The sequence below is a fragment of the Erythrolamprus reginae genome, chromosome 13, assembly GCF_031021105.1.
Source record: "Erythrolamprus reginae isolate rEryReg1 chromosome 13, rEryReg1.hap1, whole genome shotgun sequence".
Taxonomy (NCBI): Eukaryota; Metazoa; Chordata; class Lepidosauria; order Squamata; family Dipsadidae; genus Erythrolamprus; species Erythrolamprus reginae.
This window is the reverse complement of record NC_091962.1, coordinates 10,107,173-10,135,004: the sequence shown is the minus strand read 5'-3', so window position 1 is coordinate 10,135,004 and position 27,832 is coordinate 10,107,173. Positions and strand designations below refer to the sequence as shown.

Below are 27,832 nucleotides of genomic sequence, written 5' to 3'. Positions count from 1 at the left end.
GAAGAGAGACGTTTTATTAAAACTTGTTCCACAGCAAAACACCGGTAGTTTGCACGCTTTCTTAGGCTTAGGCCAATAGAATATCTTCAAGGTACTGACAGGACAAAATCCAGACTAGGGGGTCACGTAAAGATTGCAGAACTGAAGAACTGGAGAACCACAACTCAAAACGGGATGGGCCAAGCAATCCAGGGAAGCGTATCCATTATCCTCTTTGCCCAAAGAGGGAGTGTTTGTGTGCCGGCACCAGACCGACATCTGGACTAAAGTAATTTCAACCTTGGCAACTTCTGGCTGAAGAATTCTAAGAGTTGGACTCCCAGTCGTCTACAAGTTGCCAAGATTGAAAAACATTCGCTAAAGCCCATCGTTTCATTCAAACCCAACGCCACCTCCTGGTTTGAGGGAATGGAGGCTCCCATCTCCCTCTGTCTCGGAGATGAATCTGCTAATGTCAATTTTTTTAGGGGAAAAGATCGGCAGATCTAGGAATGTTCAATGGAAGAGAGGTGACCTTGGCCGACGTCAGCCACTAAAGTGGTGAAGGAACCACACAAGACTTCCTCCCGGCCCACCTAGTTGTGGGGACGGGAATCTGGGGTCTAGAAAGCTATGGGGTTACAAAGACAGGGAGATAGAGAAGAAGGATGTTAGCAAGTTCAGGAGAGACATCCTTGGGTGGGGCGTCTTCTTTTGAGGAACTGGAGGTACACCTCCTTCTGAAAACGGGCCCGATTGCACCAGGAGACCAACTAGAGGGCCACGTAGGGGAAGCTGAGGAGAAGACCTTCCGAAGGAAGGAGTTTGAGGTTCTTCAATTCCAGCTGCTGCTTCTCCCGGCTGGGATGGGTGCTGAGCTCCACGTCTACTTGAGGTAGAGCCTTCGGGTGAAGGAGGGAGACGGTCCTCTCCTGGGGGGCGAAGTTGAGCACCACCAGGAACCGCTTGTTCTGGTCCCATTCCCGAAGGTAGGAGAAGACGGACGGGTTCGAGCTTTGCACGATGTAGAAGTCGCCATGCAGGAGGGAGCGTTCTTTGGTTCGAAGCTCGCTCAGTTCTTGGAAGAATTGCAGGACGGACCCTTTGTGCTCCTTCTGCTCCTGGAGGGGAAAAACAGGGGGGGGGTGTTATAATATTTTTCTAGCTTTCTTCTACCTAGTGTTGTTGTCACCTAGAAGCTGTTCCAAGACACGCTGCATTTTGGCAATTGACCGATGGGGATTTTGTCAACGGCAATGGAGTTTGAGAGGTGCTCTTTTCTTTCTGACCGACAATTGTTATAAGTCGGGGGGTGTTATGTGGCAAGTGTCTGTCTGTTCAAAATCTAAAGTCAAGTAGACCGAGAGCAATTTAGCCTCTTCATTTTTGATGATACTTTTCTATTTATTTATTTTTTTAAATGGACTGGTTCAAGGACTGGCCAATTTCATGCCAAAGTGGGACTAGAACTTTTCATCGCCTTGTGTTTGGCCCAAAGTTACCCAATCAGCTTTCATACTTAAGTGAGACAAAAACTCACTCCCAGTCTCCTGGTGATTGGCCCAAACTCATCCAGCTGGCTTTCATGCCTAAAGTGAGACTAGAACTCCCAGTCTGCTAATGATTGACACAAAGTCACCCAATCAGCTTTTATGCCTAAGGCAGGACTAGAACTCCCAGTCTCCTGGTGATCGGCCCAAATTCATCCAACTGGCTTTCATGCCTAAGGTGAGACTAGAACTCCCAGTCTCCTAATGACTGACACAAAGTCACCCAATCAGCTTTTATGCCTAAGGCAGGACTAGAACTCCCAGTCTCCTGGTGATCGGCCCAAATTCATCCAACTGGCTTTCATGCCTAAGGTGAGACTAGAACTCCCAGTCTCCTAATGACTGACACAAAGTCACCCAATCAGCTTTTATGCCTAAGGCAGGACTAGAACTCCCAGTCTCCTGGTGATCGGCCCAAACTCATCCAGCTGGCTTTCATGCCTAAAGTGAGACTAGAACTCCCAGTCTCCTAATGATTGACACAAAGTCACCCAATCAGGTTTCATGCCTAAAGCAGGACTAGAACTCCCAGTCTCCTGGTGATTGGCCAAGTCACCCAGACGGCTTTCATGCTTAAGGCGGGACTAGAACTCACTGTCACCTGGTGATTGGCCCAAAGTCACCCAGCTGGCTTTCATGCCTAAAGCGGGACTAGAACTCCCAGTCTCCTGGTGATTGGCCAAGTCACCCAGACGGCTTTCATACTTAAGGCGGGACTAGGACTCACTGTCTCCTGGTGATTGGCCCAAAGTCACCCAGCTGGCTTTTATGCCCAAGACAGAACTACAACTCCTGCTTTCTACCCTGTTGGCCTGAATCTCTGCCCCAAATTTTTGTCCTTCCTTTTCCGCTGAAAAATTAGCTTCTCTCCCACAGTTTTTTCTCTTTCTTTCTTACCTGCACGGTGACGTTGCTGGGCTCGGGTTTGGCCAGCAGCGGCACTCCTTTGGAGAATCCGTAGGTCACGGTGTTGTCCCACTGCATGCGCGTGATGTTGGACGTTGCAGGCTGGAGGAAAAAATTAAAAGAGGATTGTTGCGGCGTGCAAAATATCACCAGCACCCCTCCCATCCCCTCGGCATCCTGCAACAAACCCATCTCGCCTGATCCCTTCTATGGCTGATCTCACCTGTCCCGGCAGGTCCCGTAAGCCAATTTCATCTCCGTAATCTGTGAAGGGCGTCCCGGGAAGAGTGTAGAAGAGGAGGTGGTGGAGGCGAAGGAGCTGCTCCCCCATGGATTTGGTCAAACGTCCAAGATCCGGTCGACCCATCTGTGGGGGGGGGGGGGGGAGAGGCTATTAGCACCCCGGCGGAGAGAACCAAAGCTTAGTAAAGCGACACGGTGTCATTGGACACCTTCCAAAAGTTTTAACGAAGGGATGGAAGAGTTGTAGAGGGAATTGGCGCCAGCACGACCTAGTTTCGGTCATGAAACATCTGCATCCAGCTCACAGAGAGCCAAGAATATCTCCGGGACCGCCTTCTGCCGCACGAATCCCAGCGACCGGTCAGGTCCCACAGAGTTGGCCTTCTCCGGGTCCCGTCGACTAAACAATGTCATTTGGCGGGACCCAGGAGAATAGCCTTCTCTGTGGCGGCCCCGACCCTCTGGAACCAGCTCCCCCCAGATATCAGAGTTGCCCCCACCCTCCTTGCCTTTCGCAAGCTCCTTAAAACCCACCTCTGTCGTCAGGCATGGGGGAACTGAATTTTTTTCCCTTCCCCCTAGGCTTATAGAATTTATACATGGTATGCTTGTATGTATGATTGGTCTCTTAAATTGGTTTTTTTTAGATTATTTTTTAATATTAGATTTGTTACATTGTCTTTTTTATTGTTGTTAGCCACCCCGAGTCTTCGGAGAGGGGCGGCATACAAATCTAATAATAAATAAATAAATAAATAAATAAATAAATAAATAAATAAATAAATAAATAAATAAACAAACAAACAAACAAACAAACAAACAAACAAATAAAGTCCCTACAGTCCTTCTCCTCCTCCTAGCAAACCCTCTCCCATTTCCAACACTGATGAGGTTACCTAGTTGGGTAATGAAATGTCTGCAAAAAAACCAACCCAACCAAGCTCAGAGAGTACCAAGTCCTCCTCGTCCTGCCAGCTAACCTCATTTCTTTGTAACGCTGACGATGTTACCTCGTTGGGTCGTGTAATATTTGTAAGAGAATCCCCCAAACTCAGAAAGCATCCTACCGCACTAATCCCAGCGGCCGATAAGGTCCCACAGAGTTGGCCCTTCTCCGGGTCCCGTCGACTAAACAATGTCGTTTGGCGGGCCCCAGGGGAAGAGCCTTCTCTGTGGCGGCCCCGGCCCTCTGGAACCAGCTCCCCCCCAGAGATTAGAACTGCCCCCACCCTCCCTGTCTTTCGTAAGCTACTCAAGACTCACTTATGCCACCAGGATATTCCTTCCCCCTAGGCCATTACAAGTTATGCATGGTATGTTTGGTTTTATAATAAGGGTTTTTAGTTGTTTTATTAAATTTGATTGTTACATGCTGTTTTTTATCATTGTTGTTAGCCGCCCCGAGTCTATGGAGAGGGGCGGCATCCAAATCCAATAAATAAATAAAATAAATAAATCACACAATTCCACATTTCGACTCTAAGCCACAAATATTCTCCTCTGAATATCTCAATTCGATCCTAAAGGTGGACACTTACGGTCCAGCTGGGCCACCGGTTTCCTGCTTCTTGGATATAATCTTTGATCAGTTGCTGGGCCGTTTGTCCCAGTGTGCTGGTGTCACTCTCTTCGGGCTTCACCAGCTCCTGAAGATACTGGCTGGTGAGCATGTCCACCCCTGTGGTTTCGTTCAGGAGCGAGAAAATCCCTCCAGCGTCTTTGCGACTGGTCGTGGCAATCAGTACCCTGGAAGAGAAGAAGGTTGCTCTGTCTCCAGCTGGTCCTTGACTTACGACCACAGCTGGGAGCAGAATTTCCATTCCTAAGTGGGAGAGAAAGAATGAAAGGAAGGAAGGAAGGAAAAGAAAAGGGGAAGGGAAGGGAAAGAAAGAAAGAGGAAGAGAAGGGGAAAAAAGGAACAGAAAGGAGGGAGGACGGAAGGGAAGGAGGAAGAGAAGAAGGAAGGGAAAATAAGGAAAGCAGGGGAGAGGAAGAAGGAAAGAAGGAAAAGAAAAGGGGAAGGGAAGGAAAAGAGAGAAGGAGGAAGAGAAGGGAAGGAATAGAAAGGTGGAAGGAAGGAAGGAAGGAAGGAAGGAAGGAAAGGAGGAGGGGAAAATAAGGAAAGCAGAGGAGAGGAAGAAGGAAGGAAGGAAAAGAAAAGGGGAAGGGAAGGAAAAGAGAGAAGGAGGATGAGAAGGGAAGGAAAGGAATAGAAAGGTGGAAGGAAGGAAGGAAGGAAGGAAAGGAGGAGGGGAAAATAAGGAAAGCAGAGGAGAGGAGGAAGGAAGGAAGGAGAAAGAAAAGGAAGAGACAGAAAGAGAAAGAAAGGGAAGGGAAGATAAAAAAGGAAAGGAGAGGAGAGGAAGAGGGAAAGAAGGAAGGAAGAAGGAAAGAAAGAAAAGAAAAGATAAAAGGAAAGGAAAAAGGGAGAGAAAGAAGGAAGGTGACAGGAAAGGAAAGGAGGGAGGGAGGGAAGGGAAGGAGAAAGGGAGGAAGGAAGGAAGGAAGGAAGGAAGGAAGGAAGGAAGGAAGGAAGGAAGGAAGGAAGGAAAAGACAGTTTGTTAAGAAAGATGCCTTGTTTTATTTACCTGGGCTGATCGCCAGCGGACTCTTCCGTTATGTTCTTCCACTCGCTCAAGAGTTGGGAATCCTGTCAAATAAACGGGATTGAGAGGTGTTGGTTGAGACTGGCACCACCCCACCTCCAAGACTTTATCACCCCTTACTTTCTTCTCCTTGCAAGGGGCCCCTTTTCTCTCCCCCCACCAAAAAAAAAAATTAAAAGGTATAGCAGTCAGGGCCAGGCTAAACAAGCCCCCTCCCTCTTTGCGAAAGTCTTGCAACACTGGATGAAAAGGAGCTTGAGGATCTGCTTACATTTAAATGTTCGACGCTTCCGATCTGGATTCCAGATACACCTTCACTCAGCCAAAACTGGATTGCTTCCTGTAGGGTAGATGGCAAGAAAAGAACAAAACAAGTTAATAGTCCTCAGTGATCCCCACCAAGAGACAACCCTAGCTGTGACAGTTGGTTTTACTTCCCCATGAATCTTGGCCAATTAAACTCTCTCTCTCTCTCTTTCTCTCTCTCTCTCTCTCTGTGTGTGTATATACATACACATACACACACACACAAAAATATGGTTTAATGGAGCTCCAGTAGCAAATATATAATTTTTTCCTCTATTTCTCTCTTCCCTCTTTCTCCTTCCTTCCTTCCTTCCTTCCTTCCTTCCTTCCTTCCTTCCTTCCTTCCTTCCTGCCTTCTCAGAATTCCCCAGCCAGCATACTTTAAGACAGGTGGACCTTCTTTTAAGAGGGGTGGACTTCCCACAATTTATTTCTCTCTCTCTCTCTTACTTACTTTCATTTTGTTCTGGAAATCACTCTGAACCCATACGTCTTGGCTAAACCAGGGTAACTGGCCATGATAGTTAGGGGTCAGGTCCAAGATTACCTTCAAATCTGAAAAGAGAGAGACACGTTACAACATCACAACACATCGTTCCAATAAAACTCTACTCCGGTCATCTCCGACTGACGTCCTCAACTGAGCCCAAAGTTTCTGCCGTTATGCGAGACCGTTGCTAAGAGAGTTTTGCCCTATTTTACTCCTTTCCTCGCCACAGCTGTTAACGGGATCACCCAGGTGTTAATTTGGTAGCAACGGTTGTTAAATGGGGAAAAAACAACCCCAAGTCCAAAGCCTGAATCATGAACAAAACTCACATCTTATTTGATTGTTGTTTTAACTTTTATTGCCATTAGATTTTTAGCCCAGCCCCGGAGAGCCAAGGTTAAAATCTAACCTACTTAATACCAGGATGAGTCAATCGACAAAGGACTGTTTAAAGGGTGTTTAAATTAAATTAAATTAATATTTACACAGCCTTAGTTGTGAAATACGTAGGCCTTGCACTTCCTTGTTTGTTCACTTACTTCCAAACCTGCAAAACATCCGAGGCTGATCGAGAAAGAACAGTCAATGGAAAGTGTGTTTGTGTGTATAAAATTTTAAAAAAATCAAGTGTACTCTTGATAAACAGCTGTCTAAAGCCTTATTTATTTCTTAAATTTCCTTGCCACTTTTCTGGCTGTGGGGCTACTCTAGGCAGGTTGAAAATACACTGCTCAAAAACAATAAATAAAGGGAACACTTAAACAACACAAGATAACTCCAAGTGTGAAATCCAACTGTCCACTTAGGAAGCAACATTGATTGACAATCAATTTCACCTGCTGTTGTGCATTTCAACTTTGTACAGAACAAAGAATATTTCATCCATTCAGATCTAGGCTGTGTTATTTGAGTGTTCCTTTTATTTATTTATTTATTTATTTTGAGCAGTGTGTTTTTATTACACAGTAACAAATTTGTTTTACTGAATGCTAAGGTTTGCTGGTGTTACTTGTTGCTTACAAAAGAAACAAAGCAAAAAAAAAAATGCTTTTTAAAAAAAGAGACGTTTCTGTGCAGAAATGTCCAAGCTAACAATGGAACTGCAAAACAAGGGTGAGACAGATTTCTACAAAGCATGGGACAAATGGTACCTCTGGTTAAAAAAAAAAGGAATGACTTAAAAATTATCCATCAGGAAAAATATCCAACAAAAACAACTTGAAAAACTAGCAACCTACATCACAAATCATAACATCAAATTGAAACGACAAACTGTAAGCATCGATTGACACGGACTTTAAATTACAAAGAAAACAAACCCTTAAACCACTGATACGTATTGGCACTAACAATTACATCCAAAACATATGGATAAAATTTTAGGGAAATTTACACCACCTATGGGCTCAAACCACAGGCCGCAAAGCATGAAAGCCCCAGCTCTAACGCTGGCCTTCTCTTCTTACCACCCCCCTTTTGCTCCAATTTATTTATTTATTTATTTATTTATTATTTGGATTTGTATGCCGCCCCTCTCCGAAAACTCGGGGCGGCTCACAACAAGTGAAAAGACAATCCAATACATAATCCAATTAATTAAAATATTATAAATTTAAGAAAAACCCCTATACTAACATACACACACACAAGCATACCATGTATAAATTAAACGTGCCCAGGGGGAGATGTCTAATTCCCCCATGCCTGACGGCAAAGGTGGGTTTTGAGGAGTTTACGGAAGGCAGGAAGAGTAGGGGCAGTTCTGATCTCCGGGGGGAGTTGGTTCCAGAGAGTCGGTGCCGCCACAGAGAAGGCTCTCCCCCTGGGGCCCGCCAACCGACATTGTTTAGTTGACGGGACCCGGAGGAGGCCCACTCTGTGGGACCTAATCGGTCGCTGGGATTCGTGTGACAGAAGGCGGTCTCGGAGATATTCTGGTCCAGTGCCATGAAGGGCTTTAAAGGTCATAACCAACACTTTGAATTGTGACCGGAAACTGATCGGCAGCCAATGCAGACTGCCTATCCCCCTTCCCCTTATATCTCTTTCCCTTCTTCCCCAACCCCCTACCTTTCCTCTTTTCTCCCTCCCCACCTACGTGTACTATATAAGTAAATTATAAATGTTAGAATGTATATTATATATATCCCTTTAGCTTTTCCGTACCCTGTTTTTAATGTATATATTCAATAAATTTATTTACAAAAATTAAAAATAAAAAAAAAGAGACGTTTAGACTCTTACTCTACTCGAGTCTACGGAGAGAGGCGGCATACAAATCCAATAAATAATAATAATAATAATAATAATAATAATAATAATAATAATTCTTTATTTTACATCAATCAGTTTGCAATATTTGGTAGATATTTAGGCCCTTTAGAAAGGATGTGTGTGTGTATAAACATTAAAAGACATATATTTAAATATATTTTGTGCCACTTACTTTTTTTCTTGGCTGCTTGTAAAACATTTTGAAAATCTTGCAAGGTGCCCAGTTTTTGATCAACGTCTTGGAGGTTGGTATTGTACGGATCATCCTCACGGTTCACATGGAGAGGGCCGATCACAAAACCTTTGACTTTCAGAGTACTTAAATAAGTCACCCTCTCTTTCACCCCTTAAAAAAAATAGACAGAGGAAAAAAGAAAGAAATTAAGTTTACCAGAATGCAGAAAGGAAAAATAACAATATTCTTTCTTCTGTAGGTCTGTATGTCTATTGATTGTTTTTGTATATTTGTTTTGGCCTATCGCCAAAGTGTATGATTATTGCTTATGTAATTTACCATGTTTTTACTGTCAATCGTAACTATATGTTTTTATGTATTTAGTGTATATTTGTAAATAAAATAAAATAAAATAAAACTAAACAATGTCGGTTGGCGGGCCCCAGGAGAAGAGCCTTCTCTGTGGTGGCCCCGACTCTCTGGAACCAGCTCCCCCCAGAGATTAGAACTGCCCCGACCCTCCTTGCCTTTCGCAAACTCCTTAAAACCCACCTTTGTCGTCAGGCATGGGGGAACTGAGATATCTCCCCCGGGCCTATATAATTTATGTATGGTATGTTTGTAGGTATGTCTGCTTAAAAATGGGGTTTTTTAACTATTTTAAATTTTAAATTTTAAATTATTAGATTTGTCAGGAACTGTTTTTATTGTATTGTGAGCCGCCCTGAGTCTACAGAGAGGGGCAGCATACAAATAAAATAAAATAAAATAAAATAAAATAAAATCAATAAATAAATCAATAAGTAAATCAATAAGTAAATAAGTGAGTAAATCAATCAATAAATAAATAAATTTTAAAATTTTAAAAAGAAAAAAGAAAAATAATATTTTTTTAGGTTTCTCAAAGAAAATCTGCCAAAAATCTCTAATAAAATCCACGTGCGCCAAAGAGACAATGGGAAGAGTCAATACAGGCGGTCCTTGACTTACAACTGTTCCAGTTAGTGACCGTTTAAAGTTATGACGGTGCTCGAAAAAGTGACTTATGACTGTTTTTTCACACTTACGACCAAGGCAGCTTTCCCCATGGCCATGTGATCAAAATCCAGATGCTTCGTCGTGAAATGGGGCAAAACTCACAAACGTCTCACTTTACAACATAAATTATGGAGCTCAATTGTGGTCCTAAGTTAAGGACCACCTGTAAACTCAGTTTCATCCAGAGCTGGCAGAGAACAAATCTTAAGTCCCTGGCCTGCATCCCAGGTTGTGTTGCACAAACTGTGCGTGCAAAACATCCCTGCGGAACACAGACTAACCTTTGCTCAAGGTTACACATTGCCAGTCTGAACGAGTAATTGTGTTTTTCTCCCCCCTTCTTTTTAATCGTTTCACTCGCTCCGTTGAACCGTTTACTGGCTGCCGTGATCCGCATTTAATCCAACGAGGTAACGAGGCGGATAATTTATTCAGCAAGCCAACTCTTCCAAGGGGGGACAAAAGAAGAGATTTATTCTTCTTGGGTTTTTTATTCCCTCCTGGCGCTCTGCAAATTTTTTGACCCCCTTCTCTGCCTTCCCCAGCAAACTGCCCCAACAAATTACAGCAAGTTTGGGGAAGGAATTGTGGAGTGTTAAAATTTTGGGTGCATCAAGGGGTTTGTAAAATCGAACCCGGGGTGTGTGTGTGTTAAATTTGTAATGGGGAGAAAAGACTGGGCCATAGCGTACTCCTGTTTTGAATAGAATAGAATTTAGAACAGAGTTTAGAATAGAATTTAGAATAGAATTTAGAATAGAATATAGGAAGAAATAGGATATAGGAAAGAATAGGATATAGGAAAGAATAGAATATAGGAAAGAATAGAATATAGGAAAATAATTTAAAATAGAATAAAAACTAGAGAATAGAACAGAATAGAATTTACAATAGAATAGACAATAGAATAGAATATAGAACAGAACAGAATAGAAACTAGAGAATAGAATAGAAAGTAGCAGATAGAATAGAATAGAATAGGAGGAAAGAATAGAATAGAATTTACAATAGAATAGACAATAGAATACAATAGAATAGAACATAGAACAGAACAGAATAGAAACTAGAGAATAGAATAGAAAGTAGCAGATAGAATAGAATAGGAGGAAAGAATAGAATATAATTTAAATTAGAATAGAAACTAGAGAATACAACAGAATAGAATTTACAATAGAATAGACAATAGAATAAAATAGAACAGAACATAGAAGAGAACAGAATAGAAACTAGAGAATAGAATAGAAAGTAGCAAATAGAATAGAATATAAATTTTGTTTTTTAAACGCAGCTGCAAATTACATTCCTTAGGAGGGCAACATCCCGGGGTGAATTTGCACCCTTGAGTAGGGGGTTGGACTAGATGACCTTTCGGTAATGGCCCAGTTCCTGAAAAAAACCACGCATCAATCCAGTCTAGGTGCCTGAAATCTCAACCACCTTCCTTTCCTCTCCCTCCAGTCTAAATATCTGTTGTATGACTGGGGCGATTATCAAGTTTGGACTGGTTCGAATTTGGCATTGGGCGCAGCATCCGTCATTCCAAACGCCTCCACTTCAAACCGACAAGTTCTGGCCCAATATGGGTCAGCGGTTAAGGAGCTCGGGGCAAAATGCGTGGGCAGAGCCTCAACCGTTGCTTATTCTCAGCCCTGCCCTACCTCGCAAGGTCGTCGTTGTTGTGGGCGGCCAATGGGGACAAGAGGGATTCCGTTTCCTTGTTTTTGTTTGTGAACCTTTTACACCCGGGGTCAACTTTTGCAAACAAGGCTGCTCTACTTTACAAGGATGTTACAAAGGAGCTGAATTTAAAACAACAACTCAGGTTTCTAGTCCCCAAGCCAGGCTAGGAAAAAAAAATATGTGGGCAATGAGCCGCTTTTATTGCAGTGTTAAAGTAAAGGTATATAAGCTTGTCAAGACTTTGGACAGTGAGTAATTATTTTATTTTTAATGCCAGAGTTTTTGCCTGGAAAAATATTGGAATATTTTTGTGGAGTATTTCTCTTGCAAGAAGATTGAAACTCTACCAAGTCAGGGATGCCACCAGAGGGCGAGCGGAAACCTCCCAGGGAAACTGACTAGGCTCAACAACTGTTTCTGGAGTTTCACAACATCCGAGCAAATTCCCCTAAAAGTTTGGGCCAAGGGTTAAAGGAAAGAGTCTGAAAAATTCCAGGAAGGAAGGAACGGATAAGATAATGTAAAATGAAAGACAGAAAGAGACAGGAAGAAAGATGAAAGAGAAAGACCACAAAGCAAAGATGGACAATAAAAGAAAGAAAGCCGAGATTGAAAGACAGGTAGAAAGGCAATGAAGGAAAGAAAGAAGTGAAGGAAAGAAAAAAAAGACGGAAGACTGAGAATGAACAGAAGAAAAAAGAAGGAAGGAAGGAAAAAACAAGAGGAAAGACAGGAAGCCAATGAACGGGAGAAAGAAAAAAAGATGGAAGACAATGAATGGAAGACAAAAGAAGAAAGGAATGAGGGGAAAAAACAGTAAAGGAAGAAAGCCAATGAATGGGAGCAAAAGAAAAAGAAAGGAATGAGAGGAAGGGAAGAATGAAAGAAAAAAGGAAAGAAAATAGATAGAATAGAAAATAGAATAGAAAACAGAATAGAATAGAATAGAATAAAATAGAATAGAATAAAATGGAATGGAATAGAACAGAACAGAATATAGAATATAGAATATAGAATATAGAATATAGAATATAGAATATAGAATATAGAATATAGAATATAGAATATAGAATATAGAATATAGAATATAGAATATAGAATATAGAATATAGAATATAGAATATAGAATATAGAATATAGAATATAGAATATAGAATATAGAATATAGAATATAGAATATAGAATATAGAATATAGAATATAGAATATAGAATATAGAATATAGAATATAGAATATAGAATATAGAATATAGAATAGAATAGAATAGAATTCTTTATTGGCCAAGTGTGATTGGACACACAAGGAAATTTGTCTTTGGTGCAGATGCTCTCAGTGTCCATAAAAGAAAAGAGACATTTGTCAAGAATCATGTGGTACAACACTTAATGATTGTCATAGGGTTCAAATAAGCAATCGGGAAACAATCAATATTAATATAAATCGTAAGGATTCAAGCAACAAAGTTACAGCCATACAATCATAAGTGGGAGGAGATGGGTGATTGGAACAATGAGAAGACTAATAGTAATGCAGCCTTAGTTAGTGAATAGTTTGACAGCGGTGAGGGAATTAGTTGTTTAGCAGAGTGATGGCGTTCCGGGAGGGCGGGAAACCTGTCCTCGTGTCCAGTACTCTTGTTGTGCTGAGCTCTATCGCTTATACTGTATATGGAAAGAAGGACAAACGTCCCACAGTCCTCCAACCCAACCAGCCGGCAGCTGAGTCAGCTTCTGGACTGACGTCAAGAGCTGATGAAACCCCAGTCAGCAATTACTCAGGAAGCCCAAACCGGCTAAAACTGGCTTTTGGCACAGGACGGCCCGGCCCGCATGGCTTCCCTTGGAGTTGTAATTGGGGCCAACTCCCTCCCCACCCATAAACCAGCCTGATCCAGAAGCTAGAAGTTATACAAATCAAGTGGATTTTTAAAAAAAATCCACTTTATATATGGATTTATATCCACTTTATATATAAATATATTGTAATACAGGTGTAATATATATAAAATATTTCATAACATTTGTGTTACAATATATTTATATATTGTATATATTGTGTTACAATATATTATATATTGTACATACATACATACATATATATATATATATATATATAATATATTGTAAATCCACTTGATTTGTGTAAGTTTAGCATAGATTATGTACCTATCTTATATATAAGCCAGCCTTCTCCAGAAGCTAGAAGTGGATTTTTAAAAAATCCACTTTATATATGGATTTATATTCACTTTAGATATAAATATATTGCAAGACAAATGTTATATATATATATATAATACTATTTATATATATGTAAAATATAAAATATTATTTATATACTATATGTAAAATATAAAATATTATTTATATATATGTAAAATATAAAATATTATCTATATATATATAAACCAGCCTGCTCCAGAATCTAGAGAGACCAACATATTGTAAGACAAATTATATATACATATATAATTCTGCTCCAGAATCTAGGACCTAGACAAATCAAGTGCAGTTTTAAAAATATCCACTTTATATATAGATTTATATTCACTTGATATATAAATACTGTATATTGGGGAGTGGGAGAGAGGAGGGCTCCAAGGTGAAGAAGAAGAAGAATGGATTGAGTGGATCTAGTGTGGAAGTGGAGGCCCCCCAAGTGGTGACCCCCAAAGCTAAACTTTCATTCAAAGCTAGGGACAGCGTTCCTGCTAACAAGCCCCAATCATTCCAGCCAAATCTGGCTTGATTTAGACATTACTGGAAAGGCCACTTGGGGAAAAAGATCCCGGGATCTTTCGTGAATTCCAAGCAAGGAGATCCCTTTTGCTATTGGATCTCCTCCCCCCAAAAAAACCTCCCCAGAGAGAACCAGTCTGGTACCACAATGCCCATCAGCCTCAGCCTTTAAAACTCACCTATCAGGTCGCCTGTGCCATCGTTGTCGGAGTCTTGGAAGCCTCCCACCTGCAGGATCCGGTAGATCCCCCCTTTCTGCCACCAGTCCTGCTTGGGCAGGTCCTTGCAACGGGGCGCCTGGACGATGATGACCACGGCTCCGGCCAGCATGCCCAGCCAGCCCAGCCAGAAGAGGATGAGGAGGGCCCAGCGAGTGCGGACCCAGGCGGGCGTGTTGGCCACCAGGAGCAGCTGCTCCTTCGACAAGCCGGTGAATTTGGCGGCCATCTCGGCCTCCTCTTCCTCCTCCTCCATCTTCACCTTGACCACACCGTTCTTCTCGCCCGGCGAGCCGGCCAGGGGCGAAGAGGCGTTCATGGGCTGCTTCTCGGGGTCCATCTCGTTCAGCTCCACGTCCTTCAGGTCCAACTCTCGGGTCACGACAGGGGAGCTCATGGTGTCACCTGCGGAGAGGAGAGAAAGCAAGAATTCAGGGGTGGGGTTTTTGGTTTTGGAAGAATCCGAGTAGCTGCTTTTCTCCTTGCAGGGAGACCCCGGGTAGCTACTTTTAGGGAGACCCTGAGTAGCTAATTTTCTCCTTGCAGGGGGGACCCCGTGTCGTTACTTTTCTCCTTGCAGGGTGACCCTGAGTATCTACTTTTTGGGAGACCCGTGTAGCTACTTTTCTTCTTGCGGGTTGACCCTGAGTATCTACTTTTCGGGAGACCCGTGTAGCTACTTTTCTCCTTCCAGGCTGACCCTGAGTATCTACTTTCAGGGAGACCCCCAAGTAGCTACTTCTCTTCTTGCGGGTTGACCCTGAGTATCTACTTTTCAGGAGACCCCGAGTGGCTACTTTTCTCCTTGCAGGCTGACCCTGAGTATCTACTTTTAGGGAGACCCCGAGTAGCTACTTCTCTCCTTGCAGGGTGACCCTGAGTATCTACTTTTAGGGAGACCCATGTAGCTACTTTTCTCCTTGCAGGGAGACCCCGAGAAGCTACTTTTAGGGAGACCCCGAGATGCTACTTCTCCCCTGGCAGGGAGACCCCAAGAAGCTAAGCCTTCTGACCGCGGGGAAAGCCTTAAACCTCAATTTTCCTCACTCAAAGGAGAGCCGGAGCAAAGTCAAGTCTCCAGACCTTTTCCAGAGCCTGAGAAAATAATTCTTCTCCCCGGGTAGAAAACCTGAGCAGCTAGTTTTCTGAGTGAGGGGAAGAACCTTAAAAAAACTAGATTCCTCTGGGATTGGGAAACCCCCCCCCCCTTGAGTTTAAAGGAAAGTGGAACAAGGCTACTCTAAACCTTTTCCTTGCTCCCCTCCCAACAGCTAGGCTGGACCACAAATCCCATCCCCAAAGTCAAAAGGGGATGGGGAATATGGGCTGAGGAACCCCCCCACGTGCACGATGCCCCGGTGAGGTTTCCAAGCGATCTTTTTTGAAATTCTTTTTAGATTTTGGATCCCTTTGCTAGGCGGGATCTGGGGAGTCGCCCCTACCCGAAACATAGAAGGTGGACGGCAGAAATATATATATATAACATAGATCCATCATGTATATATATGGATCTATGTTATATATATATTTCTGCCGTCCACCTTCTATGTTTCTCGTAGGGGCGACTCCCCAGATCCCTCCTAGCAAAGGGATCCAAACTCTAAAAAGAATGTCAAAAAAGATCGCTGGGACTATATATACACACTACACCTCCCATCGTCCCTGGCCAGCCACACACACACACACACACACCCAGGGAAGAGAAGCCGCCCGGGTTTCCAAGCTCTCTACCTGGGAACCAAAGCGCCGGCGAGCCGCTTCAACCTGTAGATCCGCGCGAGGGGGGGGGGGAATCCGGTTAGATCCGATCTGAGAACCCGATCGCGCCGGCCGGCAGCTCAAGTAGAGGCAGCCCGGAGCCTCCGCCCCTCCGCGATCCGCCTCCCGGGCTCCCTTAAGGTGGATCGGAGCTGCGCCGGCCCCGGCTTGGCCCCACGTCCAGCCCCAGGGAGGCTGCCAGGAGAGATGTGCAGGTAGACTGCCCTTGGATGGGGAGGTTCTACCAAACAGGCCCATAGATAGACACTTGGGGGACTTTGCAACAAAGGTAGACTGCTCCTAGATGTGGAGGCTTTGTATCGGCATCTTCCATTCTTTGAGGGCGAGGGATTAAGGGGTGGGGTGGGGAACTCCTTGCCCATGGTTTCAACCCATAGCAAATAATAATGACTCCCCCCCCCCAATTGATAGCTGGGAACTTTGGGAATTGTAGTCCCAAGGACAATCAATGGAATGGAGAGGTGGTTTAAAGGGCTGAATAACAGGGGTCTCTAGACTTGAAGATTTGTGTGGACTTTTTCTTTTTTTCTTCCCTTTTTCTTTCCCTTTCTTTCTTTCTCTTTCTTCTTTCCTTTTCTATTTTTTATTTCCCTTTCTTTCTCTTCCTTCCTTTTCTTTATTCTTTCTCTTTTTTCTTTCTTTCTCTTCCTTTCTTCCTTTCTCTTTCCCTTTCTTTCTTCCTTTTCTATTTTTTATTTCCCTTTCTTTCTTTCTCTCCCTTCCTTTTCTTTATTCTTTCTTTCTCTTCCTTTCTCTTTCCCTTTCTTTCTTTCTTTCTCTCCCTTCCTTCCTTTTCTATTTTTTATTTCCCTTTCTTGTTTCCTTCCTTTTCTATTTTTTATTTCCCTTTCTTTCTTCCTTTTCTTTATTCTTTCCCTCTTTCTCTCTTCCTTCCTTTTCTATTTTTTTCTTTCCCTTCCTTCGTTCCTTCCTTCCTTCCTTCCATTTGTATGCCGCCCCTCTCCAAGGACTTGGGGCAGCTTCCAGAATTCCCGTCAACTTTGCAGCTTTTTAAAGATTTGCGGACTTTTAATACCCAGAATTCCCCAACCGTCCAACTGGCTGGCTGGGGAATTCTGGGTATTAACACAGAAACATAGAAGACGGACGGCAGAAAAAGACCTCATGGTCCATCTAGTCTGCCCTTATACTATTTCCTGTGTTTTATCTTAGGATGGATCTATGTTTATCCCAGACATGTTTCAATTCAGTGACTGTGGATTTACCAACCACCTCTGCTGGAAGTTTGTTCCAAGCATCTACTGCTCTTTCAGTAAAATAATATTTTCTCATGTTGCTTCTGAACTTTGCCCCAACTCACCTCAGATTGTGTCCCCTTGTTCTTGGGTTCATTTTCCTATAAAAAACACTTCCCTCCTGAATCCTTTAACATATTTAAATGTTTCGATCGTGTCCCCCCTTTCCCTTCTGTCCTCCAGACTCTACAGATTGAGTTCACGAAGTCTTTCCTGATAGGTTTTATGCTTAAGACCTTCCACCATTTTTCTAGCCCATCTTTGGACCTGTTCAATTTTGTCTGCTTAATTCAATTAAAAGTCTGCAAGTCTTTAAAAAGTTGCCAAGTTTGGATGGACCCTGTTTTTAAAAGCCAAATGCCTTAAGCTGCTTTCCCCTTGGCCCCATTCTTAATTCAGATTATTCACATAACGTGGAACCATTTCAGAGTTTTAAATATCCTTTTTTCCCCTATGCTATGCTGTTGGGGATCCTTTAAAGGAATTATTTTTAACCCTGGGATAAAAGCTAACTTAAATGTCCCTTTAATTGCCTTTTATGAGCAGGGGATAACTCACAGTATTTAGGAATTTCCCTTTCGGTCACATTTCAAAATGACAGCTCTGTGAAGCTTGAAGATGGATAGGCTGGGGGGCACTTAATTGTCTCACTGGACCTGGAGAACACTGGTTTAATGGTTAAGGCAGAGTTTAATGATTGGCAGCCAAGGAAATCCTCCTAAGATTCCAGATGTACTGCAGATTTCCTATAGACTAGACTAGAGCAATGCTTCTCAACTTTAAAATTTTGGGACTTGAAGTTCTCCCATCTTAAAGAACGCTGGAGAATTCTGGGAATCCCCCCATCTTAACCTGTGCTGGCTAGGAAATTATGGGAACTGAAGTCCAACCATCTTAAAAGATACTGGCTGGGGAATTATGGCAGTTAAACACCTGTCTTAAAGCATTTTGGCTGGGGAATTCTGGGAGTTGGAAGTCCATCCATTTTAAAGCAGGCTGATTGAGAAATTCTGGGACTTGAAATTTTCCCATCTTAAAATATAGTGGCTGCAGAATTCTGGGAGTTGATGTCCGTCCATCTTAAAGCACGCACCAGTTGCGGCCCTATCTGGACCAGGACTCACTGCTCACAGTCACTCATGCCCTCATCACCTCGAGGTTCGACTACTGTAACGCTCTCTACATGGGGCTACCTATGAAAAGTGTTCGGAAACTTCAGATCGTGCAGAATGCAGCTGCGAGAGCAATCATGGGCTTCCCCAAATATGCCCATGTTACACCAACACTCTGCAGTCTGCATTGGTTGCCGATCAGTTTCCGGTCACAATTCAAAGTGTTGGTTATGACCTATAAAGCCCTTCATGGCATCGGACCAGAATACCTCCGGGACTGCCTTCTGCCGCACGAATCCCAGCGACCAGTTGGGACCCACAGAGTTGGCCTTCTCCGGGTCCCATCGACTAAACAATGTCGTTTGGCGGGACCCAGGAGAAGAGCCTTCTCTGTGGCGGCCCCAACCCTCTGGAAGCAGCTCCCCCCGGAGATTAGAACTGCCCCCACCCTCCTTGCCTTTCGTAAAGTTCTTAAGACCCATCTCTGCCATCAGGCATGGGGAAACTGAGACATCTCCCCCCGGGCTTATACAGTTTATGCATGGTATGTTTGTGTGTATGTTTACTTTTAATAATGGGGTTTTTAGCATTTTTTAAATTATTAGATTTGTTCTTGCATTGTTCTTGTTATTGTTGTGAGCCGCCCCGAGTCTATGGAGAGGGGCGGCATACAAATCTAAATAATAATAATAATAATAATAATAATAATAATAATAATAATAATAATATTAATAATAATAATGCTGCTGCCTGGGGAATTCTGGGAGTTGAAGTCCATCCCTCTTTAAGTTGCCACGATTGAGATAACACGGTTAAAGAGAAAAGGCCATCGCAACATTGACGCTCTTCTGTCCTTGCGGTTGGGCTCAATTTTTATTTTAGAAGCACACCACAAACGGGTGTGCGTGTGATAGGGCTCCACACTCCATCAGCCCTTACTTCTTGGAGGGGGAGGATCAAAGGAGCAAACATCCCCTTTCGAACAATGGCAAGAAGTGACCCATTGTTCTTGGCCCTGCCCGCTCTGCAGGAGATTTTTTCTGAGTTGGGTGGAGGGACCCTCTTGGCATTATTTATTTTTATTTATTTAATTAGATTTCTATGCCGGCCTTTCTCCCGAGACTCACAAGAAATAAATACAAAACATGTAAGAAACCTAATATTAAAATACAGTACTCTAAAACACTTCAATACTAAAACATATAATTTAAATTCTAAAACTCCAATATATTTAAAAAAAAAACACAATCATCCCCGTTCATCATTAACATTTCACTGGCCTCAGGCCTGTGGGCAGAGATGCATTAGCAACAACAATTTTTTAAAAACCTCCAATGCAACAGCCTTGGGATCAGGAGCAGGAGATAGACTGCTTCTCTCCATGGAAGTTCCACCAGATCTAACGCACATCCAAATTTTTTTAAACAGAATAACAAAGAGTTGGAAGGGATCTTGGAGGTCCCCTGACCAAGCAGGAGGCTATTTTTCAGACAAACCTCTTCTTAAAAACCTCCACCCACCACTTCTGGAGGCAAGTTGCTCCACTGATTAATTGTTCTAAGGAAATGTATTATTATTATTATTTATTTATTATTATTTATTAGATTTCTATGCCGCCCTTCTCATCATAGAAACATAGAAGACTGACGGCAGAAAAAGACCTCATGGTCCATCTAGTCTGCCCTTATACTATTTCCTGTATTTTATCTTAGGATGGATATATGTTTATCCCAGGCAGGTTTCAATTCAGTCACTGTGGATTTACCAACCACGCTGCTGGAAGTTTGTTCCAAGGATCTACTACTCTTTCAGTCAAATAATATTTTCTCACGTTGCTTTTGATCTTTCCCCCAGCTAACTTCAGATTGTGTCCCCTTGTTCTTGTGTTCACTTTCCTATTAAAAACACTTCCCTCCTGAACCTTATTTAACCCTTTCACATATTTAAATGTTTCGATCGTATCCCCCCTTTTCCTTCTGTCCTCCAGACTCTACAGATGGAGTCCATGAAGTCTTTCCTGATACGTTTTATGCTTAAGACCTTCCACCATTCTTGTAGCCCGTCTTTGGACCCGTTCAGTTTTGTCAATATCTTTTTGTAGGTGAGGTCTCCAGAACTGAACACAGTATTATTCCAAATGTGGTCTCACCAGCGCTCTATATAAGGGGATCACAATCTCCCTCTTCCTGCTTGTTATACCTCTAGCTATGGTATTGTTATACCTCTAGCTATGGTCTAACTCCTCCTTAGTTCTAAGTTGCTTCTCTCCTTGATTAGTTTCCACCCATTGCTTCTTGTCCTACCCTCAGGTGCTTTGGAGAATAGCTTGACTCCCTCTTCTTTGAGGCAACCCCTGAGATATTGGAAGTCTGCTATCCTGTCTCCCCTGGTCCTTCTTTTAATTAAACTAGCCATGCCCAGTTCCTGCAACTGTTCTTCCTATGTTTTAGCCTCCAGTCCCCTAATCCTCTTTGTTTCTCCTCTGTGCACTCTTTCTAGAGTCTCAACATCCCTTTTTTATATTGTGGTGACCAAAACGGGATGCAGTATTCCACGCATGGCCTTACCAAGGCTTCATAAATTGTCAGCATTTATATGGTGCTGAAGAAGACTCCTGCGAGTCCCTCGGACCGCAAGGCAATCCAACAGGTCAGTCTTAGAAGAGATCAACCCTGGCTGCTCTTTAGAAGGCCAGACCCTAGAAGATGGAACTCAAAAGACTTTGGCCACCTAAGAAGAAGGAAGGACTCACTGGAGAAGAGCCCGATGCTGGGAACGATGGAGGGCAAAATAAGAAGGGGACGATAGAGAACGAGGGGGCTGGATGGAGTCACTGTTGGCGTGAGCTTAAATGGACTCCAGAGGATGGTGGAGGACAGGAAGACCCAGAGGAACGTTGTCTATGGGGTCGTGATGGGTCAGACCCAACTTTGGGACTAACAACAACAACAACAACATCAACATCAATGAACATTCACTATGCCACTTTGCACTTTTTAATTTTCCTTCCTCTTTCTTTCTTTTCTTCCTTCCTTTCTCTTTCTTTCCACCTTTTTCTTTCTTTCTTTCTTTCTCTCTTTCTCTTTCTTTCTTTTTCTTCCTTCCCCTCTCTCTCTTTTCTTTTTCCTTCTCTCTCGCTTCCTTAGCTTTCTGTCTTTCTTCCCTTCCTTCTCTTCCCTTCCCTCTCTCTTTCCTCCCTTCAAACTTTGCAATTTAATTAACAGGCTCAATATTAAAAACAGAGAGTTAAATTTAATAAGAATGTACTCTACACGTGCGGCATTTCTGTATTGATCTGATAACAGTTAGGGTTTTTATATTTTTGTATTAGTTAAGACTTCTACGACAAGCGGAGCAACGGCAGCTCCTTAAATGTTTAATGTTGTGTGTCTTTGTCTTTTTGAAAAACAATAAAAATATTTTTTTTTTTAAACTTTGCAAGGACAAATCTTCAGCCTGGTGAAGAAGGCAGCTTTCTGCACAAACCGTAGACTTCTCTAAGGCAACATAAAAACCAGTATTATTCATTCAGATGCTTCCACCTTAAATAGCCTGGACTTTGTTAGCCAAAAACCTCCCCCCTCCTCCCCCTCCTTCCCCTCTCTGCTGCAAGGCAGATAAACAACTTTTAGACAAACAAAGAAGGAACTCAAGCAGGGTTTTTTTTAAACTTCTTTTAAAACATCTGGCCAGCTCATTCCTGTCTGATCTGGATCAAACAAACCCCCTACTTTCAATACCACGTTTTTTTAATAAACCAGCATCGAGTTGACCAGGGGGGAAATTGTTATAAAAGAACCATTGCGTGGATAACCCAAATCCTGTTTTATTTATTCAACTGGCCCAATTTTTAAGGTTTGGTCTCCACTCTGAAGTGTACGAGGGAAATTTGCGCAACATGTGAGGAAATGTGAGCAACACGTGAGGCACACATGGGGCGCCTTGATTTATGAGTCACAGGCTTGCAAATCTTCCTGGTTATTATTATTATTATTAATTGGATTTGTATTAATTGGATTTGATGCACCTCCTCTTCCAAGAAACCCCTTAAAAGTTATATTTAAGAGAGACTGGAGCAGAGAAATATCCTATTGGGGAGTCCCCAAAGCCATACATCCGGGTCCCGTCAACTAAACAATGCCGCTTGGCGGGACCCAGGGGAAGAGTCTTCTCTGTGGTGGCCCTGGCCTTCTGGAACCAACTCCCCCCAGAGATTAGAATTGCCCCCACCCTCCTTGCCTTTTGTAAGCTACTTAAAACCCACCTCTGCTGCCAGGCATGGGGGAATTGAGATACTCTTTCCCCCTAAGCCTTTACAATTTTATGCAATGGTATGTCTGTATGTCTGTTTGGTTTTTATTATAATGGGTTTTTTAATTGTTTTTAGTATTGGATTATTATTATATGCTGTCTTATTATTGCTGTTAGCCGCCCCGAGACTCCGGAGAGGAGTGGCATACAAATCCAATCAATCAATCAATCAATCAATCAAATCTGTTCCCCCAAATTTCAGGCTACAGTGTTCCCTTGATTTTCGCAGGGGATGCGTTACGAGACCGCCCGCGAAAGTTGAATTTCCGCGAAGTAGAGATGCGGAAGTAAATACACTATTTTTTGGCTATGAACCGTATCCCAAGCCTTCCCTTAACACTTTAAACCCCTAAATTACCATTTCCCATTCCCTTAGCAACCATTTAGATTATTACTCACCATGTTTATTTATTAAAGTTTATTTTTAAAAATATTTATTAAAGGTGGACGAAAGTTTGGCGATGATATATGACGTCATCGGGCGGGAAAAACCGTGGTATAGGGGGGAAAACCACGAAGTATTTTTTTAATTAATATTTTTTAAAAACCATTTTCCACTTACAAACCCGAGCCTCCAAAACTGTAAGGCAGGGAGAAGCCTCCGTGGGGCCTCTCGAGGAATCTCCTGGGAAGAAACAGGGCCTCCACCCTCCCTCTGGTTTTCCCAATCGCACATATTATTTGCTTTTCCATTGATTCCTGTGGGGAAAATTGTTTCTTCTTACAAACTTTTCTGCTTAAGAACCTGGCCCGGAACGAATTAAGTTCGTAAGTAGAGGTACAACTGTAGTTTTTCCTTCTATGCCTTCTCAGATCAGGGGTCTCCAACCTTGGCAATTTGAAGACCCGTGGACTTCAACTCCCAGAATTCTTCAGCCAGCAAAGCAAAGCTGGCTGAGGAATTCTGGGAGTTGAAGTTCACAGGTCTTAAAGTTGCCAAGGTTGGAGACTTCTGTCCTAAAACAGTATCATCAATTTTAAGAGAGTCTGAACTTCCAACTCCCAGAATCTCCTGGCCAATATTTTGTTTAGTGATCGTTTGAAGTTACGGCGAGTCTGAAAAACATGGCTTAGGACTGATCCTCACACTTACGACCGATGCTGCATCTCCACAATCATGTACATTATTATTGCTGTTGTTGCTGTTATCTCCATAACCATGTATTTATGATTTTTTTATGGTGTCCCATGTTCCTGGGATCTCAATTTGCGACCTTCCCAGCCGGCATCTGCCAAGCAGCATTGGTGGAGGAAGGTGGATTTACTTAACAACGATCCGATTCACTTACTCACCCCGTCGATCGACTTAATGACCATGAAGGGGTGTAAAGAGCAAAGTAGTAAAATCGGTCGCAGCTCGCATAAGCGCTTCCCGTAGCGACGGACATTCAGGACGGTTCCAATTATCTGAGGGACCGCCTTCTGCTGCACGAATCCCAGCGACCAGTTAGGTCCCACAGAGTGGGTCTTCTCCGGGTCCCGTCAACTAAACAATGCCGCTTGGCGGGACCCAGGGGAAGAGCCTTCTCTGTGGCGGCCCCGGCCCTCTGGAACCAACTCCCCCCCAGAGATTAGAATTGCCCCCACCCTCCTTGCCTTTCGTAAGCTGCTTAAAACCCACCTCTGCCGCCAGGCATGGGGGGAATTAAGATTCCTTTTCCCCCTAGGCCTTTACAATTTTATGCATGGTATGTCTGTCTGTATGTTTGGTTTTTATATTAATGGGCTTTTAACTGTTTTTAGTATTGGATTATTATTATATGCTGTTTTATTATTGCTGTTAGCCGCCCCGAGTCTCCAGAGAGAGGCGGCATACAAATCCAATCAATCAATCAATCCATAAATAATAAATAAATAAATAAATAATAATTGAGCCGGGGTGGCGCAGCAGGTAGAGTGCTGTACTTCAGGCCACTGAAGCTGACTGTAGATCTGAAGGTTAGCGGTTCAAATCTCATCACCGGCTCAAGGTTGACTCAGCCTTCCATCCTTCCGAGGTGGGTAAAATGGGGACCCGGATTGTGGGGGCAATAGCCTGGCTCTGTTAAGAAGTGTTATTGCTAACATGTTGTAAGCCGCCCTGAGTCTAAGGAGAAGGGCGGCATAAAAATTGAATAAATAATAATAATAATAATAATAATAATAATAATAATAATAAAAATAAATAAATAAATAAATTTTGGTCATAGCTCAAGAACTACCTGTTCTAAATTAGATACCGCGTTCGGTAGGGCAGAGCAGGGGAAAACCCCCAGGATTTCAACAATGCCAGGGGGAAAAAAATTCCACACCATTTCCCTCTGAAATCAAAGCAGCGGAGTTGAAATCTTCAAATCTGAACATTTCTCAACTGCCTGGTGCCTGAAAATTGGCTGATAAGCCACATTTAATGGCGGTGTTTACCCGGTCAATGCCTGCCTCCAACAAAACAGGACAGGAAGGCGGATGAAACAAGGCTACACAGCTTATTCGGGACTCAGAAAACATGCTTTCCCCAAAGCCCGGAGGCCTCTCTCTCTCTCCCCCCATCGCGTGTTTACGCCATGTGCTCGCATCCGATTCCAAGAATTTCTTGAAATTAAAAGCCGCCGCGGCCTCCTGTTATTTTGAAGAGCTCGGCTGGATCTTAGCCAGGATTGGGGGGGTGGGAGACAGAGAGAAAAAAAAATTAACTGACATTGCAGCTTCATGTTTATCTGCCCCAGAGGGAAGATAACATCCCCCCCCACAGCTGGAGCGGATGGAATTCGACCAAAACTCCCCAGGAAAAAGTTGTCAACAGCCTGGGAACCAAATCGCAGGTGAAAACATGCAATGGACTTTGGAGTCTTCCCACTGTTTCTCCCGACGAGGGGACCATTGAGAAACATCTAACTGAAAGATTTGAAACAGTATTAAATCCATTTTTCCAGCTTGTGTGTGTGTTTGCTATTACATGGGGTTTTTCTTAAATCGTTAAATATTTTAATTAATTGGATTGTTGTGACTGTTTTTACTTGTTGTGAGCCGCCCCGAGTCTTCGGAGAGGGGCGGCATACAAGTCCAACTAATAAAATAAATAAATAAATAAATAATAAATAAAAAGAGAAGTTAATAGTATAGCCACAACTGCTTTAAGTTTCTTTCTTCCTTTATCTTTCCTTCGCCTTTCTTTCTTTCCTTTACCTCTCTCTCTCTCCCTTCCAGATAAACAAAGCAAGTTCCTAGTCCTCAACACAGCAGGGATAAACTTGAAACTGGAGAGATCAGTGTTAAGATTTCTAGAGATCAGAGAAAGTTTAGTGAATGGCCATTTTGCTTATTATTATTATTATTATTATTATTATTATTATTATTATTATTAATTGGTTTTGTATGCCGCCCCTCTCCGCAGACTCGGGGCGGCTAACAACAATGATAAAAACAGCATGTAACAATCAAATTAATAAAACAACTAAAAACCCTTATAATAAAACCAAACATACACACAAACATACCATGCATAACTTGTAATGTCCTAGGGGGAAGGAATATTTTAACTCCCCCATGCCTGGCGGCATAAATGAGTCTTGAGTAGTTTACGAAAGACAGGGAGGGTGGGGGCAGTTCTAATCTCCGGGGGGAGTTGGTTCCAGAGGGCCGGGGCCGCCACAGAGAAGGCTCTTTCCCTGGGGCCCACCAAACGACATTGTTTAGTCGACGGGAGCCGGAGAAGGCCAACTCTGTGGGACCTTATCGGTCACTGGGATTCGTGCGGTAGCAGGCGGTTCCGGAGGTAATCTGGTCCCATGCCATGTAGGGCTTTAAAGGTCATGACCAACACTTTGAATTGTGACCGGAAACTGATCGGCAGCCAATGCAAGCCACGGAGTGTTGAAGAAACGTGGGCGAACCTTGGAAGCCCCACGATGGCTCTCGCGGCTGCGTTCTGCACGATCTGAAGTTTCCGAACACTTTTCAAAGGTAGCCCCATGTAGAGAGCGTTGCAGTAATCGAACCTTGAGATGATGAGGGCGTGAGCGACTGTGAGCAATGACTCCCTGTCCAAATAGGGCCACAACTGGTGCACCACTCACCCCCCACTTCAACTCCCATAATTCCCCAGCCAGCATGGTTTACAATGGCCACCGATCAACTCCCAGAATTCTCCAACCAGCATGTTTTAAGATGGATGGACTTCATTGAACTCCCAGAATTCCCCAGCCTGCAAAGCAGTTGAGGAATTCTGGGACTTGAAGTCCACATATCTTAAAATTGCCAAGGACAAGAAATCTTGTACTAATGGGGTAAATTTCATATTTGCAGCAGGCTATGTTCCTTACAGATCCCAGAAGGGATCGCCTCCCACCGAGCCTCTGTCCTGAGCATGGAATTCTTACCAAACAAACAGCTTCCGAGAACTTTCCATCCAACCAAAACACCAGACCAGTTCTCAGAATGGAAAATAATTAAAAAAGAAAAAAACACAAAAGAATCAAGCTCTCTCCTCCCGTCGGGGAAAACTCCAGGGGTTGGAAAAACAAGACACAAACACATCCATGTGATGAGAAACAGAAAACTCTAGGTGGGACCAAAAGATTAAAGGTTTGGTCGATCTCTATAGCTGGGGAAAAAACTCCAAGGCCTATAAACTCATCAAATAGGTGGTAAAGGGAGATGAATTTAATAGATGCAGTTTGTGCATTCTCCCTAAGCCACGATTAAATCAGAGTTGGATGGACAAGCCAAAACTTAGCACCGTTTGCTAAGAGATGAATCCTCCTGAAGGAGAAGTGATTAAGAAGACCCTGTTTATAAGGAAAAAAACTTTGTAGTTCTCAACTTTCCTTTTGCAACCATCCCAAATGGCTTTGTTTTCCTTTATATTTTCCTTTTTAAAAAAATCACTAATGCTTGAGGAAGAATGGATTTTTGCCCCTGGAAAGGATAAACTTCATTCTATTAATGTGCAGCTTTAATAGATTGTTACAGAGTTTGCTTATCATGAATGGCATTTTGTGGAAAGAAAAAGTATTTAAAACTCAACTCATATTTCTTTTACAGTTCATCTAGATCCTATATATACCATATGTACTGTATATATGTATGTATGCATGCATGCATGCATATATGCTTGTTTTCATAGATTTTCACGGGTATATGTATGTAGATTGTTGTGAATTCAGGTTTTTCCCCATGTAATACAGTATTT

General features: G+C 42.8%; 1 protein-coding gene across 4 annotated transcripts in view; it reads right to left on the bottom strand.

Moving 5' to 3' along the window:
• Positions 1 to 27,832, bottom strand: part of SLC3A2 (solute carrier family 3 member 2) — a 38,548-nt gene continuing 10,716 nt past the window's right edge. Inside the window, exons 1-10 of one of the 4 annotated variants that reach the window (XM_070766177.1) lie at positions 15,936 to 16,083; positions 14,166 to 14,609; positions 8,528 to 8,701; positions 6,046 to 6,146; positions 5,557 to 5,625; positions 5,268 to 5,329; positions 4,217 to 4,424; positions 2,659 to 2,802; positions 2,427 to 2,537; positions 1 to 1,100 (exon numbers count right to left, since the gene is read on the bottom strand). In XM_070766177.1, the coding sequence (XP_070622278.1) occupies positions 753 to 1,100; positions 2,427 to 2,537; positions 2,659 to 2,802; positions 4,217 to 4,424; positions 5,268 to 5,329; positions 5,557 to 5,625; positions 6,046 to 6,146; positions 8,528 to 8,701; positions 14,166 to 14,601 (1,653 nt within the window). In that variant the 5' untranslated portion in view covers positions 14,602 to 14,609; positions 15,936 to 16,083 and the 3' untranslated portion in view covers positions 1 to 752. Of the gene's footprint in view, positions 1,101 to 2,426; positions 2,538 to 2,658; positions 2,803 to 4,216; positions 4,425 to 5,267; positions 5,330 to 5,556; positions 5,626 to 6,045; positions 6,147 to 8,527; positions 8,702 to 14,165; positions 14,610 to 15,251; positions 15,324 to 15,450; positions 15,499 to 15,935; positions 16,084 to 27,832 lie in introns of those variants that run through there. The other 3 variants (XM_070766179.1, XM_070766178.1, XM_070766176.1) reach the window with 3 other exon arrangements.